An 18,071-nucleotide genomic window follows, 5' to 3' on the forward strand; every position below is an offset into this window, starting at 1 on the left:
GTTCTATTGCTTGTTAGGAGTCAACAGAAAATACGGTCACAAATTTAATACATACGGTGTGCGGTGTCAACCTTCTCACGTTTCGTATGGGTTTTTATTAAAGCTATTAGTTTGCCATCTGGTATGATACTAAGGAAATGCCTTTATTGCAAATACAACACTCTGTATTCAACAGTGGCCAGCAAACTTTGTTCATGCTTACTCCGGACCTCCACGCTGCAAAAAGAAAAGTGTGCAGTTAAATATATTCTGCTAACAGAATGGGAAATAAGAGATCAAATCTTTTGCACTAACAGAGTTCTAGTTTCAATTTCTGATTTACACCTTGGTTTTTAACCTAGAGAATAGCAGGCACTGAGTATCAAATACCACCACCTACCAGTAACAGCTCAGTGTTTTTCAGGAGAGAATACAAAAAGAACACCCGCAAACCACAAGCGTGGATGTTTTCATTTCTCCCACCTGAAGAAATACAACTCTTGCTCGCTTTAGAAAGGTCTAGGGAACCCAAATTTTAGAATTATTTTCACTGCCTCACTTCTAAAGTAAAAATGAGTGAGCCATTACAATTCTATGAGAAATCAGAAAAGTATTCAATTTGTTATTTTCCCAACAAGGTCTATTTACAACTTGCCTCACCATTAGACATCAAGAGAGCTATTACTATGGGAAATAACTTTATTTAAAATTGTAGTACCCTACCCACACACATGCAGGAAAACCGATTTCCTCTACCAACACAACAACATTGCACATGTTCTGACTGTTTAGCAAAGCTATGCAAGTTTCTTTTAATTTCAAACTTGCATGTATCTCACAAGTTCTTCAAATTCTGTGCATTCTCATTTTTCAAGCATCTGTGTTTACACCTGAGAATTGTAACAGAAAAAGCAGGCTTTTCTTGCCTTTCATGTAGAATGTCTGATTTGCAAATGTTGCAGGAAGTATTCATATCAAGTTTAATAAAATGTTTCCTTGACTAGAAATACAAGAGTTAACTCACTAATAAATAACTTATAAAAAATAGTCCGAGAAATATTTTGGACTTAAATCACCCAGTAACAGCCTCTGCTGGCCTAAGTGCAGACTCTCTTGCTCATTCAAATTACACATTAAACAGTGGTTACAGAACAGGCAGTGACAGTGATTAACGTAAGGCTATGCTATCACTAGCTATCTACATGCCTGTCTTAGGTGCCTATCTCTCCACTCAGTGATACCACAGGCTACTGTTTAGTGAGAGTTGGGTATCTTTTCTACTAAGTATTTGTGGTGTGGGTACTGTGCATCAAAGCTATGAAAGCTGGGAGTGCACCTCTACCAAGAATTACAATGCAATACCAGATTTTATACTTCAAAGAATGTGCACAAACAAGCTAAATCGTAGGTAAACATAAGCAACATACACCAATAAATTAAACTTACTTGAATATATTCAATCTCTTCATTTGACATAAGTTTCCTTCTGTATTTTTGAGGTAAGATTCTTGCTAATTCAGCAGTATCTGGTGTGCCTTGTACTCTAGTAACAGGTGAAGTCTGAAAGGCCAGTGAGCTGCCTTCCCCGGGCCCCTGGGCTTTGGAAGCACTGAAAGATGGCACACTTGCTTGTAGAGACTCCTGTACTGAAACCCAGATTGCAAAACCTTTTACAGAAATGTGAACAATGTAACAACACAGTAATGTAAAAAGACTGTAAATTTAATGAGCAGCCAACTCAAGTTACCAGTTACTAATAATATTCTTCACTACAACTACTACTTAAAAGCATTAAGACAATCTTCTTACAGCCTGCTTTTTATTATTGTTAAATATACCAAGAACCCAGTGAAAAAAATCTGAGAATAAGAGAAAGCACGTCTGAGAGGAAGAAACACTGATGTGGAAACAGAAGATCCATCAGCATATATTGTAGCAAAGGGTTTCTCACGGAAAGCCCTACTTGCAGAAAAGCTAACAGTATCACAAATGTGTGTGTAGAGGCCATTATGTAGAAAGAAAATTAATGCAAGTAACTGGGATCCACTGAGATGATGCTTTTTGTTTACTGCCACTGTACCACAAACAAGTGAAAAAAAGGCAGAAGCTCCCAGAAAGATAAAGCTCACAACTATAACTCTGATGTACTGCAACATGAAATGCAGTGTTGTACCTATTTTTATTATTACCAAATGGCACCTTATCAAATTTTGTTAGTGATGTGCAGAATGATCACCAAAAGCTGGGCATGAGCAACCAATGTTAATGAATGCAGAGACCAAGAAGTGCATGAAGTACTGTACAGATGTGACCCAGGAGCTTAAGGAATTCACACTACAGAGGATGCCCTGAGTTTGAAGATGAGAGAACAACAGAAAAAAGGGCAGCATTGTCAAACTCAGCATTCTTAGCTGTAGGTCTGTCCCACCATGTCTGACTTCACAATGGCAGTACACCACTACCTGCTCAGGCAGGATGGAATCTCACAGCATTACGTCTACTTTGTAAGCACCCAGACCTCTCCACGTAAGGTTAAAGCACCTGATAAGCAGAATGCTTATCATAAGGGTTATCATTCAGGAAAAGCCACCTCTGTTCAGAATTTCTGTCAGAAGACTGCATGTGCAAGTCACAAGTTGGTAAGGGGTTTAGGAACAATGGCATGTCCCAGACAGAGAAAGGCAGAAGACAGCCCATCAGGAGCATAATTCTGCACAGGGGGCATGCCATTAAGCTGAAATTTTAAAATTTAAGAGCAGAAGCAAAGGCAACAGAAGATGGAAATGGAAGAACACCCTGTTTGTCATCTTTCTAAGAACAGATGAAATAGTTTTGGCTGTTAATGACTATGAAGTGTTTTTCTTTCAAGAAACAACACGCCTTGTCTATGATAAAAACACGCACCACGGTAGCGTCTAAAGATTTGCCAAGGATTTTCCTGTATTGTGTGCTTCAAAGTTTGAACAGTACTTTAAGTATATGAATTAGCCAAATAAAAATAGAAGAAGTCAAAACTCAAAAGTTCTGGGCTTAACACCACTGTTGCCTTAGCTCAGATGACATTTATCCCTTCCATGTTTGAGACCATCATATTGTGGTAGTAACACAGTAGTTTGGTACATGGAAACAGCATTCAAATAAGATGAGGCAGACTGTAATTTACTAATGAGATGACAGAATCTGATTAAGGTAGAAAAGTCTAACTTACACAGTCACAAAAATCTTCAGATGCAAAGATAAACTAAAGCTAAGCAACACACTTTCAAGCCTTTGAGAAAGCAGCTCACTAGCATGAGGGACAGTACATCTGGCTGAACTGTGCAAAATATACAGAATTCTGTCAACAAGTTGTTGCAGAAAATAATTCCTGAAGAGTTCACAGGTAAAGCAGAAGTGTCACTCATGCATTCTGTGTACTTTGTAATGTCTGAATAAATTAAACATAAAACCAAATCACAAATATGGTAATGCTGTGGGCTGGTCACAACTGGATGTTGGTCACTTCTCTCCAGGAACAAGAGACAGAGCAAGAAGAAATTGCCTCAAGTTGTGCCATTGGAGGTTAAGATTGGATGCAAGGAAAAAATTCTTTATGGAAAGGTAGTTGGGCACTGGAACAGGCTGCCCAGAGAACTGGTGGTGGTGTCATCCCTGGAGGTATTTAAAAAAAGAGACAATAAGTGCTTAGGCATATGGGTTTAGTGGTAGACTAGGTAAAAGGTTAGGTTAAAGGTAAAACATTTCCATTCTATTCTAGTCTAGTCTATTTATAAATATATAACTTCCATGTGTAAACATAACAGTACTGGGAATGCTGTAAACATCAACATAGCTGTATGCATAAATATTAATATCAAAGACTGCAATGAAATTATTTTTTTCCCAGCATTATCTATTAGCGTAAGAAAATACCTCTTAAAATGTACAGTGGGGTGGCTCTCCCAGCTATAATCAGGGTTTTCAGTACCACAGACATCACACAGTAAGAAAAGGTGAGAAAAATGCAACATCCTTTTTTCAAATATCACTGAATACCGGAGCTGCTTCAAGCAGACTTGGCCACAATCCTCTCAGGCAAATAATAGTATGCGTAAAACTAGGACTCTACAAATAAAAAGTCTTTGCATATGCCCACAGTTCTACTGAGTCTGAAGAGGAAGTCAAAGATGCCTTCAGATGAAAACAACCAGAAACCCTGCTCAGAATCATTTGAGTCACATAGCTGAAGCAGAAAAAAATGTGTGCTGGTTCTTATATAACAGTTAATGTAAGGAAACGTGGTGCAAGTTGGATACAGAGATTAAGTAACTTACTTTTAGGCCTGGGACTACTTTTTCTGTCCGGGAACTTAATTAATGGAGTATGTGGCTTGACTACCTAGAACAAGACATGGAAGCAGAAGAAACAGAGAGAGTAAAATGTGTTCCTAGATACACATTACTTTGTCAATATTAAAACGTTATATGTAACATATGAAACAACCAGTTCTATATCACTTTCTGTACCAACATTCTGATACTCTGATACTTATTAATATTCTCTGTTCACCCCACAGAGAAATGTCACCTATAAAGGCCAAAGAAATTCCACCATCTCCACCCTGAGCAGGAAAAAAAAGCATTCTTCCTTCTTTCACATCAATCCCTGTGTGCCAATGTACGGAAACAGCCACCACAGTTGCATAAATACAATTACCAAGTTTCAGCACGTGTAATTGCTAGCTGTGCTCTGCCTGTACACATGTGTTCAGGAAGTTGGACGGGACTGACGCGTTCTATTTTAAAAACACCTCTAAATTAAAAACCTTCCCAGCTGAAGCCGAGTTTATTTCCGAGTCTTTCTTTTGAGAAAGACTCCGGGTCTCACCTTCACCTTGAGGAAGGGTGGATTTAGAAAGGCTGCCGAGCGCCCTCCCCTATGAACAACGCAAAAAAACGCTGCGGGCTGACCAGCAGCATCCTTCGCTACCACACCTCCGGGCACGGCCATCAAGCGACCGGCGGCACCGAACGGGCCCCGCCGTATACCTCTTCCCCCACCCCAAGGACACCGATCCCCCCGGCGCCGCCCCAGGCCCCGGCGACCAAACGCAAGGCCAAGCCCACGGCCATAAACCAGACTCCTGACTACAGCCGATCCTCACTGCCCCTCAGCCCGCGGGCCTAGCGCCGTTACCTGAACGACCCTGGCGGCCGCCGCCATCTTACTGCCCATGGTGACCCCCGTGCCGCGCCTCGCCCCGCCCCGTCCCGCTCGCCTACGGGGAGCGCCGGGCCACGCCCCCGCAGCCGTGACCGCGCCTCCCGCCGTGACCGCGCTCCACGCCGCCGTGACCGCGACCGCCGTGACCGCGGCCCCCGTGACCGCGCCCGCTGGGGGCGCTGAAAAGAGGGACACAGCGAGGCGGGGCTTCGAAATAATTGGAAAAAACAACAACAACAAAACCGCAAGGCAAAAACCGCAAGCCAGTTTTACTTTTATTCGACCTGCTTACCGATTACAATATTTCAAAAAGTGACGCGTGAGCGTTTGGTCGGTGTTCTTCAAAAGTAAATCAAACGTACAACTATCAGTCTAGGAACACAGATGAGCCCTGCCTAAGCTGCGCAATCGATAGCAAAAAGTCGTCTCTCCTGCATTTTCCCTGCGTCTTCCCTAGAAGCGTTATTTTGCTACATGGGTATCTACAGGCTGTACCTACTGTATCTATCTGATGGGTGCTCCACTACAATAACAGGCCCATAGCACAGTCACAAATCACTATTAAAAGTAAAGGTATAACCTGCTCAGTGTTTAAAGTTATACATAATGCTTTAAAATGGGAAAAAATAATACAAAAACCCTAAGAGTGACTTCAGTAAATTTTGCCGTTTGGGCTTTCCAACAGGAGCCAAAAGCATCATGCACCCACCTTGTGTGAGCTCTGCAGCCTGCTGGTGCCCAGGAAAAGAATGGCAGAGCCGTGGTGAAAGCCAACTTTTATGTAAAATTTCAAAATGTAAAAACTATTCTTCCTATTTGTGTTATTGCTGACTTCCAGAGTGAAACAAGCCTTCTGGCCAGGATAGCTATCAAGTGGCTCGTTGGGCAGCTACACTGCTTGCCCAAACATTTGTTGTATACCAGGAATTAGATTTCACTTCAAAGTGTTATGTGGCCATGTTGCTAGTCTAGAGAGTGCCACATCTTCACATAATGATTTCACAGTGCATATTAATCTATTAAGTTTGTCTATGTATAAAATTAAACACCATTTCTTCCAGCTCACAGAAAGACATTTTTTTCAAGCTTTAGAACAATTGCTCTTAAAGATGGATCTTCTGCCCAGTTCACTCTGCTTCCAATTATGATACTCTATAAGAAAGAAAGATTATTAGTTAAAAAAAGTCCTTCAAAGGGATTATTCCTAGTAAATCTCTCAGAAGCTGTCTGTTTTTTAATTTGGAAGCCCATGACATTCACAGTACTGTTTGTAGTGGAACAGAGGGGGAAGAGGAAAGATCAGCTTAGATCCTATTCAAAATACACTGGCAAAAAAAGAAATAGCAGTGCTTTGAATTCCCTAGAGCTGCTTGCACACCATTCTTATTTTAAACATAGGAATTTGGAGGATTTTTTTTAAAATCACATGAAATAAAGTTTGCCTCAAACACAAGATACTTCAGTTAACATTTTCACCCTGCCATTCTTATTTGAAAATTGAAATAATCAAATCTAACCAGATATGCTCTATTTACAGCTTGGAAGATTTCAGGAAAACAAAAGCAAAAGATAATTCTCGAAATCTAATCTAAAACCCCCTAGAAAGTTGAATTTCTTGTTCTCATTTTGAGACAAAACATTGTTACCAATGCAAACCACAAGGTGAAAAAGCATGCAAATACAGATACCCGTGGCTCTCTTTCTGTCCTTGAAATTTTTAGCATCCAAATTTACAGCATTGTTATATCTTTTTTTCCTCCTGAAGTCCTCCAAGATTATCTCTCTTTTCCCCAGTCTGAATGTTTTAAATAAATTTTGTGCGTGCTCTACTGGGATTTCATAGCCTTTTTGCAGACAAACTCAAAGGCACTGCAATTGCAATTTACAGCCCACTGTGTCTCTAATCTTTGTACATGAGTGGCCAGGTAAGGGAGGATCTGCGTGGCCAGGTGAGGGAAGCCAACACATGTCACCAAGTGAGAGACAGAGAACCAGAGTACAGCAGTGCCTGTGACCTTGAGTAGAGCCCCTCTCATCACAGGATGCTGCAGGAACCCCTTCCACCCAATCCCAAATCAGGTTTTCCTCCTCACTTTGCCCAGTCCCACACTCCAGATGACCTGCCAGTCAGATGCACAGACACAGACTAGTCAGCAGCATCTGATATGCAGGTAACCAAAAGGTTGAAGGTTACATCACTTAAAGTATCTGGAGATTGGCTGTGGCTGCAGGCCAAGGCTCTGTATGACAAGGTAGAGTGACACATGGTCAGAAGGGGCAGAGTGAGAAGCAGCAGTCTGGCTCCCTGGTATCATGGGATTAAGACCGTTTTATTTTTCCCAATCATAAGCTGGGGAAACTGATCTGGGGGCTGTAGGGGTGACTCTCCAAATAACAAAATAAAGCTGCTGCTTTATTTTTATAATTTATAATTTTATAATTTATAATGTTATTTATATGTGACAGATATCCTGCAAAGAAATTTTTTTTTTTTTGTACCTTTGAACAAACAAAAGAATAAATTGGTAAGACTGCCTCTGACTGTGTACATCATTATTTCAAAGAAGTTTGTGACAATTTCATGTATTTAGTCTTTAAAGCAAAAAAGTTTTCCTTTCACACAGCAGTTTTTCCATTACCATCACTACTTAATAGTTCTAAGATAACACAGTTTTTTGTTTGATGTTAAACTTACCATACACTATGTTATCTTGACTATAATGCAAAACTTCAAACTTGCTTCTATAAGATACAACACATTACCTGAAAAATGTTTTGAATTATTGTAATCAACTCCTGTTCCTTTTTTAAGCGATTACGTTTCTCCTCCAGCTCTTCACTCATTTTAATTTTTTTCTGTTCTTCCGTTTGTTTTTCTGTCATGATCTGAATTTGCAGCATCTTCTGCTGTTGAGTTTTTTTTAGTGCTGTTCCATTATTAGGAAAATGAAGTGTTAAGAATTAGTTAGGTGAGCAGTAGAACTACAGGTATACTTTTTTCCTCACAGACTTCCAAGGCACTACAACTGCAATAACCCTAACTTCACAATCCATCTCTTCCCTCCAATGTATCTCAACATTTCTGTTCACACAAGAAGGAACATTTGCTGTGACTCCCTAGCTCCTAGCAATACAGAAAACAAATTCACATGCTCTCTGCATCTGCATCAGACATGGACCATAATTTGACCATCTGTCCTACACCCTCTCTTTGGTTGTCGCAACTTTTATAGTCAGAGATGTTAAAAGTATTTCCTTTCTCAAATTTGATCAAAACCAAACTCAGAAGGGAGACTTGGGCATCACCAGTGATTATTACTAGTTTTTTTTATAGTCTAGTCTGAAAACTAGACTGAATTAGAGGCCGTTCACACACTGAAAGAATGTTGACACAACATAGATTTCCTTATTCCTGAAGATACTAGGGATGCTCATTTTTCCCTTGAAAGACAGATATTTATTTAAATATATATTTAGTGCTTATTCACTACTGTTGTTGTATACACTACTTCCTATGCATGGAACAAACAATAGTTGCTAAAATGGTTGGCAAACCTGGTCATATGACAGTAGGAGCATTCAGAAAATGTATCTACCTTATTAAGTTCTGAAAACTGATTTCACATTTAAATTTGAATGAGTACCACTATATTACAAGTGCTTTGTAAGTAAACCCCCTCCCTTATTCTGCAGACATTTCATAGAGGTACAACCTGAGAAAAGAATCCTTTATGTGTTGCAGAACTGATATCAATTACTACATGATGTTTAGTTTCCTGGAGATCTTAAGACTAAATAATAAAATGCTACCACATCCTTCTTTTTTAGCATCTTGCATCTTTCATACTAAACATGTCAGCTCTGTGCTCAAGTAGACAACACACTAACTCATTTTTACAGTACTTACTACCCTTCTCAGAAGCTTTATAACCGTGCTGAGAGTTCTGGTTACTTTGGATGCAAATTAATTTTGCTAAAAGGACAACTTTAAAATGAGCTGTATGTACATTCAAATATAAAACTAAATCAAGATAACTAACACACTTACAGAGTCTTTTCATTTTAATGTCAGTCAACTTCTGTTCCTTCTCACGTAGTTGCTGAGAAAGAAAAAAAAAAGTATTTCCTAGACTCTTTGCTCCAAAAAACATAAGAAAATGATAATTCAATCCACAAAAGCAGTTAAGTGCCATTCTAGAAGCAGACTTTCCTTAAGTCATTGTTGCATGAATTTTAACAGCAGTAGAAACCACACCCTCTGGGCCACTGTTTAGCTTCCTTTGCCTTATGCAATCCTGTCACTTTCAAATCTGCCCATGTTGAGGTTGGTAGACCAACACAACTGCAGCAGTAGAACTGCCACTTACCTGCTGACGTTCAGTCACTTCCTGGCTGAGTATTACAATGTGTTTCAGCATTTTCAGGATCTCTCTAAGGAATGAAACAAAAATTACATACCTTAAGACCATGAATATTAATTTTTAGATAACTATTTAATAATTATAATGACTTTTAAATAAGTATTTAATAACATTAAATACTTGAATAAAGGTTTTTTTGATTAAACCAAAAATCCCCAATTCCCCACACCAAAATAAAGCTCTTTCATAGCCTTCTTATTTCTCCCTGCTTCCCTCATATTTCAGCTAAGTCTGCTTAAAATTTCAAATCATAGAGATTGGAAGCCATCAAGAAAGCCTACCCATCTGAGAATAGCTTACAATTGGAGCTCCTGAATTCAGGCACATGGCATGGACATCATGGAGGTGCAATAGTTTCAGCTGTATTTCTGACAGAAATTAGATGTCTTATATTACACTTCATATTCATGTACCTGCTAATATTGAGCAGGAAATTAAAAGCTAATTTTAAACAGGTTTGAGGCTTTCAGTTCTTTTTCGAAGACATTAAGTTCCTATGCATTACTTAATGAGGGCAGTAAAGCAGAGGCAAAGCTTTGTTTTATGTTTTAAATCTGTAACAACATGCTCAGTTACCATAATTGCAAGCAAGCCATCAATTAAAGACAAAAAGCCCTCTAAAGTACACAGTTCACATTTATGAATAAAAAACTAACTCTGTGATCAATGGGTGGGTAATTCAGATCCCAAATGTAAATCTGCCTTGGGTGTAAGAGATCTGATCATGCTGATTCAAGCCAGGACTGTGTATGAGTCAGTCAAAACTAGAAGAAGGAAGCTTGCTCTTAAAGGAGGTACAATGAAGTAATGTAGAACCCTGTCACGTTGAGCTGCATAAAGTCCATTTCTCTCTAGCCATCCTTTTCCCAAATACACATTACCGTGAGTCACTGTCGTTTTGCTTCAATTTGTTTCTCAAGGCAAGCATAATCTGAATCCTGCAGAGTGTGGAAGAAACATATAACAGATCAGAACTGATGAGAAACGTAGAGAAGCAGATTTAAATAAATAACAGAAAATATTATTTTCAACGTTATATTTATGTCCACTTTCACATTGGAATTATATAAATATAAAATACTCGATACCTCTTAAATATCACACTTCTTAAATAATGGGGCTTAAATCTCAGGACAAGCAATGTTTACCCGTGGTTATTTGTGAGACTGACAACTCCTTTCTCTCTTCCCACACATACCATCAGTTCCATACTCTGCAGAAGGGAAGCTAGGCAAACGTGGGCATTGAAATGAACAGATATGTAACACAGGAGACATGTAATGCCTATCAACCTCCACCTTTTCACAGGTATTTGTAGAATACTGCCAAGAAATATGTTTACTGACTTACAAAATCGATCTTCCACAATTTTGCAGGAACCTTTGAGTTCACACATTTGAATTTGAATTTTTTGTTGTTGTTGTTGTTCTCTACATATCTCTGTCTCCATTCCTGCTGGCTCAGTGGTACTAAAACCTCTCATGTTTGTAACACATGCTACAACATGTGTTTGAAGTCCTGTTATAATCAGAATGATGTGTAGGTACATGTGTAAGTGCACATATAAATAATCAGAAAACCTCCAAATAAACAGGAAAAAATTCTACCTTTGCAATGCTAATGTCTTGTTCTGGAAAGAGACTTTTTTTTCCTCTATATCTTTTTCCATATCTTTTGTGGTACTGAAATAAAAAACAAAAAACAACAAATGGTGTGAAGATGACATCAAATTTAAAAGCAATATAACATGTTTTACTTTTTTCTGTGTCTGAAGATTTCTTCCTTTAAAACGCAGACTACTAAGGCCAGGAGTATTTGGGCATGGCATAGCCTGTTATATTAGTGAATACCAGCCATCTCAAGTACTGCAAATTTAGAGGCCTCATCAGATACAAAAATACATTAGGAGCCTATTAGGAATAAAATACTTCTTCCATGTATTTTCTCTTAATTTCTTTTGTTTTCACCAGACTCCTGCAAAGTACTAATCATTAATCTAGAGATTTACTAACAGGGAGTGACTAAGAGAGAGCTTCGAAGTTCAGTTATCAACCTTTCTCTTCTTTATTTTAAAATATATCAAGATGCTTTCAACTACCCCATTACATACTTCTTAACATACCTGCCCTCTTCAATGACATGATCAAGGTCACTTTCTTGGTCTGCAAAGAAAGAACAACACTAAAAAGTGCACAACAGACTATTTTTAATACAATCTACAGAGCATAAGGATAAACAGTTTGATGGCTAAAATACCAAAGTATTTCTTATTTCTGCCTCCACATTGTATCATCTCTTCCACTCTTAAGTGAGACTACACTACCATGCAGCTATACCAGAGGAATAATTAGGCTTAAAAATCTTTCCATTTAGTCATGCCAGAGCTGGCTCACAACATTGCTCTATATATGCATCTATCTCCCTTCTTCAGTGGATGAGGACATAGGTAACAGAAACACAGCAGGAACGAGGAGAAACACCTTACATCAGTATTCCTGCCAAACACCTGGGGAGACTTTCGGTAAGACTTAGCCCCAGTGATCAGATTCCTTATAACTATCACCATGTCTCAAGAGTGTTAGAGGGGTCTAAAAGTGAAAACCCAAGCGGAGAAACAGCAGTGGGTGAATTTCTAGGCATTCAAACACATGTCCAAGACAAGAAAGAAGAGTTTTGATAAGTATTTTTTTACAGCATATATGGTAGCCACATGACGTTCTTTTTTACTGTAACATCGCATTAAGAGGAAGCACAAGGGGTTGCTGGAGGAGGGACTGGCTTACTGGTATCAGCGGCAGCGCTGCATTCCCTGAGCTGCTGCTTCATCTGGTCCCGCAGCCTGAGGAAGAAACCAAGAGGCAAAACTCAGCAACCCCCCTGCCCGACACCCTGCAGAGGCAGAGCTGGGGGGGGGGGGGGGAAACAGGAGCCGGGGAGGGGGCGAGGAGCCGGGGGGTGACCGATGCTGGGAAGGAGGGGGGAAGTGGAGGGAGACAGGCGGGCGGGCCCTGGGCCCCGGGGAGCCCGGCGCAGGGCCATGACCGGCTCTGGGCCGGAGTGTGTGTGCGCGTGTGACAGGCGCTGTGGCTGGCGGGCCCTGGGGAAGCTGGGCCAGGGTGTGTGTGGGTGGGTGGGTGGGTGTGAGTGTGTGGGCACTGGGCCCGGTGCTGGGCCGGGCCGGGCCGGGCTGTGTGCGTTCGTCTGTGCGCAGGCCCTGGTGTGTGTGTGCGCGCGTGTGTGTGTGTGTGTGTGTGTGTGTGTGTGTGTGTGTGTGTGTGTGTGTGTGCGTGCGTGTGTGTCTGTTGGGGCTGGCGGGCTCTGGGGAAGCTGGGCCAGGGTGTGTGTGGGAGTGTGGGCACTGGGCCCGGTGCTGGGCCGGACCGGGCTGTGTGTGTTTATGCGTGCGCGGGCCCTGGTGTGTGTGTGTGTGCGTCTGTGTGACAGGCGCTGGGGCTGGCGGGCCCTGGGAGCCGAGGAAGCGGCGGGCCCAGCGCTGGGCCATGACCGGCATGCTGGCCGACCTCCGGCCCACGCAGCGCTCTCAGCCCCCATCCACGTCCTGCTCGGAGCCGCCACTGCCTTAGGGGCACCCTACCCCACCCACCACTTCTCCCCCAGCACTGACCGGAGCAGCATGAGCACATCCACCTTCCTGACGGCCTTCTCGGGCTCCCCCGGCAGCGCCTCCATGGCGGCGCCTTTCAAACCTCCCGCGCGCGCAGAGGGCCAGCGGCGGCTGAGGGGCGGGGCCCGGGCCGCGCTCGCGCTGTGCGGTTCCGTCGCGCGGGCGGCAGGGGGAGCAGAATCCCGGCCCGCCTTGTGACAGCCGAGAGACCTCTGAGAGGCGCTGCGCTTATCCCCCGCTCCCTCGGGCCCCTCCCTACACCTGCGGTGGGCCCAAGAGGGTAAGGAAGCAGCCCCTTCTCACAGGTTTTCAGATAAAAAACAGGGGAAGCAGAAGTGAACTTTTTGTAACAATGACGACAAAAAAAAAAAAAAAAAAAAAAGCTGATACAGCTCTGTGACCAGACCTCTCATAGAGGTAGAACTGGCAGTTATTAGGTAAGTTATTAAAAATATACCAAGATGAATACTAAACCAGTAGAGCTGCAGTCTGATTCAACTCACCAGGTGAGCAGAGCTTGTGCTTGGAGGATCAGCAGCCCCACAGCTCACCTAACACCCACCCCAGCCTCCCCAGATGCCTCAACCGTAGGCAGAATTCAGCTGCTCTACCCCAGAGTACAAGTGAATCGACACTATTCACTAGGCAATTTTTTTATTTAAAAGTGCAGAAGGTACAAAGGTGCAAAGAACAACTATTAAATACTTAGGGGAACACCATGATGAGGGTTCTGCTCAAGTTTACATCTCAATCAGAGGTTGGCCTAGATTTCTTATGATCGAACCTTGCAGCTGGTCAATGGTGCTTATCTTCATGTTTTTGTTGTTCGAATATTTGATCTTGACAGCCTGCAAAGAGATAGTTTTGATTAAGAGAACCCTGTTTATAAACTTAACATTGGTCCAGCTAGGCTGAGGTTTGGTCATGGTCAAGCCAAGCCCATCCTAGCACTAAGACCAGTCCATGGACACTTAATCACTCACACACACACCATCTGCACTACAAGATTCTTACCATCTCCTTTATTTTCCCCTCATTCACAAGAATTACATTCTTTGCCATGTGCTGCATAACAGGGAAAAGGTCATTCTCAGTGTAGGATGTACAGTTTTGCAGAGCTGGTGTCTGAAAGGAAGGCAAGTTATTAGACAAGTGTTCTGCATTGATGTGGTGCCATTTTTGGTAGCAGGGGGGAGGGCCCAGAGATAGCTCATGTGAGAAGCTACTGAAAACTCCCCTGTCCCCAGAAGAGTCTGGCTCCACCTCTGGCTAATGTTAAGCCTATCTTAAGATAACAGATTTGCCTCTGTGATTAACATATTCAAGAAGGGAGCAAGGCCATAAGACCTGAGGGTAGAGGGCGGGAGGGGGTAATGTATTAAAGTTCTGGATGTTTTTTTTTCTTCTTCGCCCCAATTTGATCAATGACAAATTTAATTGATTTCCCCCCCCCCCAGGGCAAGTCTGTTTTTCCTGTGACCATAACAGGTGAGTGGAACCCTCCTAGTCTTTGTTTTGACCCAAAAGGTTTTAACAGGATTTCCTCCTCACCATCCTGAAGTGGGAGGAGGGGGTGTGAGCAGCTGCCTGGTCCTTTGTTACTGGCTGGGCCTAAACCATGACAACAAGCCCATTAGAACAAGTCAAGTACCCAAGTTTCTCTGTCTTCTGTTGTGCTTGGGCAACCGTAGTCTCCTGTCTCACGGTTACTGCCCAGCTATTGGCCCCTTATAGAGCACATGCTGAGGTGGTACAAGGGAAGCCAAAGGCATGCACTTGGCCCAGAGCTGCCTTTCAGACTAGTGCAGAGACCTACCAAGTCCCAACCTAGAAGCTGATCTGACAAGCATGACTTACCCACTTGATTTCACCAAGGAGTTTCAGAGCCAAACAGGAAGCAGCTGCTGCAATCTTGGATGGAAGGAAGTGAACCATATCATAGTCTACAATGGACAGCTCCATCAGGTACTGGGACAGAAGATTCTGCTTCAAGTTCATCTGCAATAAGTCATAGTCAAGTCTTAGTTACCTCCAAGACAAGAGGATCCTGTCAAGGCTTTGCTTAGTTAGGCAGAAAGAAACACTTCTATAAGCAAGCGCTTTCAGAAACATAGGCTTGAAATTCAATTGACTTAATCACAGACTAGTTCTGTGCTGCATTAGGCTGCCCATAGTAAAGAGCACTCCTTTCAATAGCAGCCACCTGCAGTACCAGACAAGCATTTTAAGTCTTATATTTGGGTGGCTTAGGCTCACCTCACTGAAAGCAAGCAAGACCTGTTTCTACATTGGAGCTAGGTCTCAGCCAGGCTCAGCTGGTGAACTGTTGCAGTACTCCAAGGTTTTGAGCTATTTTAACAAGTTGACAAAGTAGAGTACTTTTTTTTGCACATAGTATGGAACACTTGTTCTCACCTGTGCAATCCTTGAAACCCTCCTCAGGAAGTGCACTGGAAGAGGGCGGCCCAGACTGAAGTCCAGGGCTTGCAGGATCTTCCCCTCCATCTGGCGGAGTTTCCACTTTGCACAAGTTCTATCAGCAACACACACAAATTTTCCAATATATGGGGGATGTACCTCTTCATACTTGCTGGCAATAAACAATGCTGTAACACCAACCAGCTGAAACATCTTACTGGAAACATTATTGTCCTGTAGTAAGAAGCAGCAGACAACATGTTACATGTTTTGGCATCAGGGGTATTAGAAGACTTTGAGATCAAATCAGGGAGAGGAGTAAGCAGGTTTGGTATGTCAAGTTGCTGCTCATACCTGAGAGTTATGTGGTACATACTATTCAACAGCAAATGCTCTTTGTTGGTCATATTTATTTTGTTAAGGGTAAAATGTCTAACCACATATGTTCTTAATGATCGGTGCTTGTTGTGCTTAAGTTTAGAGTAAAAACATTGCTTTACAGTGGACAAAGACACTCACCTGAAGGTAGCGATCGAGGATGCCAACTGCCATGTACAAGGTCTCCAGCTGGAGTTTGAATTTTATCTGTATTTGCACCAGCCAGTCCACCAGTTCAGCACGCATGTCCTTATCAATTTCCCTCTTGAACAGGTATCTGGGTCTGATAGGTTGATTCTCCTACATGGAAGGAACAGGGTTAACAGACCTAGTCACTTAGCAGGAGCATTTGCAATTGTTAAGATACCTTTATTGCATGGTAAGGCTTACTAAATTCAGTAGCACATTCATTCACTGGCACAGCTCACAGGTGTAGGCCACAGGGCAAAAGTTTTTGTTGTGCACTAGAGATAGGCTAAAAAGACACGGTACTGCTACAACTAGTTGATTGGTCTAACAACCAGCACCTGTTTATCAGCTCAGTTCATCGTTGCATTTTAAGTTGAGGGATCATTTATTAGTGCCTCAGCAAAATGTACAGGTGAAAGTGTATACAAGCTCCAAGCCACACCTGTAATGACGGATTTGCTTAAGTGCCAGCAGATGGCCCTCTCAGCTCTGAACTACTACTACTAACCTCGAGTTCTCTCAGATAGTTGTAGATATCCTTCACATAGTCGCTGCACAAGTATTGGTCAGTGCCATCTTTCACATCTACATCTTCCATAGCAAGCAGGACATGAGAAAAAGCTTGGCACAGTGAGTCATCTGTCTTCGTCTCCATACGGTTTGGAAACTGAGGCACCAACTACAAGGAAATTTGGGATTAGTTGGGCAGCACCTCCCTTTGCAGCCCAGTGCGAGCCAAGCAAAGGCTGCCACGGAGCACAGTAGGGGGGCTGTGTGCCCCACTCAGCTCAGAGTTGGGGCACATGGTCCTAAGGGGGCTGTGAGAGGAGGGTACCTGGTAGGGCTCCATCTGCAGCTCAGACTGGGGCTCTAACTCGGACTGTGACTCTCCGGCTGTCTGCATCATCTCCTCTTCAGGGGCATCCTTGGGTTCATTCCCGGTAGCCTCACTATTTGGGATGGCGGCAGACACGGCCCCGGCAGGCACGGCCCCCGCGCCGGGCTCCTGCTCTGGGGCCGTTCTCTCCGTCGCCCCGATGGCAGCCCGCGCGTTCGGGTCCGTGACGCGGTTGCCGATGTCCCTCAGGGCGGATCGGGAACGCATCCCGACCTTGCGGGCCGTCGCCCCCCACTTTGCCCCATAGAACCGGCCACCCTTCGCTGCGGCACGGGTCCCGGTGCGGCAGGGCTGCGGAGAGACGGGAGAGCAGGGAGAGCGGTCAGCGGCACCTCGACGGGGAACAGCGGGCCGGTGCGCTGCACCCGCCAGCGGGAATGATGGGGATGGAGGGGAGATCGCGCGGCTGCACCCCCGAACGCGGATAAATGGAGAAAGGCTGCACGCACCGCTTAACCACTACCCGAAGCCGGTGGGCTGAAGGAGAGGAGCAGAGGAAGAGCAGCGGACCCCCGAAGGTGGACCAACTGGGAAGTTGCACGGCTGCTCCCCTCCCAAGCCTGAGAACTGACAGGGAGCAGGAGGAACCTGGAGAAATTCGCGCCCCCGCACCTCGTCCCCCGTTCCCCCCCGTCCCAACACGAAGGATCTGGAGTGCGTGGAGGACTCGGGAAGGTTGCCCTAATGCACCCCTCTGCCCGTGAGGCTGGAAGGTTTCTGGACGGAGAGGAAGGAAGGAGCCGGGCACGGGAGGGCTGCACGGCAGCCTCCCTACACCTGAGTTAGGCAAGCAGCTATCCCCCTACCTGTGGCGTGACGCACCAATCCCGCTCATTCCAGCTGAATTGTCTCGCGTCCTGCCGACCGCGTCCTCGTCCTCGACTTCGTCCCCGTCCCGGTCCCGGTCCCGCACTAACCTCGGTCCCCCTTGAAGCCATAGCGAACCACTCGGAGCGGTGCA

The 18,071-nt window shown here is 43.7% G+C and overlaps 3 protein-coding genes across 7 annotated transcripts; all 3 read right to left on the reverse strand.

Moving 5' to 3' along the window:
- Positions 1-72: 72 nt before the first annotated feature.
- Positions 73-5,293, reverse strand: KGD4 (alpha-ketoglutarate dehydrogenase subunit 4). Of its 4 annotated transcripts, none has more exons than XM_071730828.1 (4): positions 5,155-5,293; positions 4,293-4,356; positions 1,426-1,646; positions 73-216 (listed from the first exon to the last, which is right to left on the reverse strand). In XM_071730828.1, exons 1-4 carry the CDS (start codon positions 5,191-5,193, stop codon positions 199-201), a joined length of 342 nt encoding a protein of 113 aa, XP_071586929.1. In that variant the 5' UTR covers positions 5,194-5,293; the 3' UTR covers positions 73-198. The 4 variants fall into 4 exon arrangements, with proteins under 4 accessions (XP_071586929.1, XP_071586931.1, XP_071586928.1 ...); XM_071730830.1 differs by having other exon boundaries at positions 1,426-1,625; positions 5,155-5,286; XM_071730827.1 differs by lacking the exon at positions 5,155-5,293 and adding an exon at positions 4,846-4,983 and having other exon boundaries at positions 1,426-1,625.
- Positions 5,294-5,517: 224 nt separating this feature from the next.
- On the reverse strand, positions 5,518-13,349 carry CENPH (centromere protein H). 2 transcript variants are annotated; one of them, XM_071731003.1, is made up of 9 exons: positions 13,228-13,349; positions 12,386-12,441; positions 11,725-11,764; positions 11,210-11,284; positions 10,484-10,540; positions 9,549-9,612; positions 9,230-9,281; positions 7,945-8,108; positions 5,518-6,333 (listed from the first exon to the last, which is right to left on the reverse strand). In XM_071731003.1, exons 1-9 carry the CDS (start codon positions 13,290-13,292, stop codon positions 6,244-6,246), a joined length of 663 nt encoding a protein of 220 aa, XP_071587104.1. In that variant the 5' UTR covers positions 13,293-13,349; the 3' UTR covers positions 5,518-6,243. The 2 variants fall into 2 exon arrangements, with proteins under 2 accessions (XP_071587104.1, XP_071587103.1); XM_071731002.1 differs by having other exon boundaries at positions 11,713-11,764.
- A 536-nt stretch (positions 13,350-13,885) lies between these two features.
- Positions 13,886-18,061, reverse strand: CCNB1 (cyclin B1). Its single transcript, XM_071731207.1, has 8 exons — positions 17,917-18,061; positions 17,048-17,401; positions 16,721-16,891; positions 16,165-16,323; positions 15,643-15,879; positions 15,085-15,225; positions 14,242-14,352; positions 13,886-14,075 (listed from the first exon to the last, which is right to left on the reverse strand). Exons 1-8 carry the CDS (start codon positions 18,046-18,048, stop codon positions 13,968-13,970), a joined length of 1,413 nt encoding a protein of 470 aa, XP_071587308.1. The 5' UTR covers positions 18,049-18,061; the 3' UTR covers positions 13,886-13,967.
- Positions 18,062-18,071: the final 10 nt, after the last annotated feature.

The sequence above is a fragment of the Heliangelus exortis genome, chromosome Z (assembly GCF_036169615.1).
Source record: "Heliangelus exortis chromosome Z, bHelExo1.hap1, whole genome shotgun sequence".
Classification (NCBI taxonomy): Eukaryota; Metazoa; Chordata; class Aves; order Apodiformes; family Trochilidae; genus Heliangelus; species Heliangelus exortis.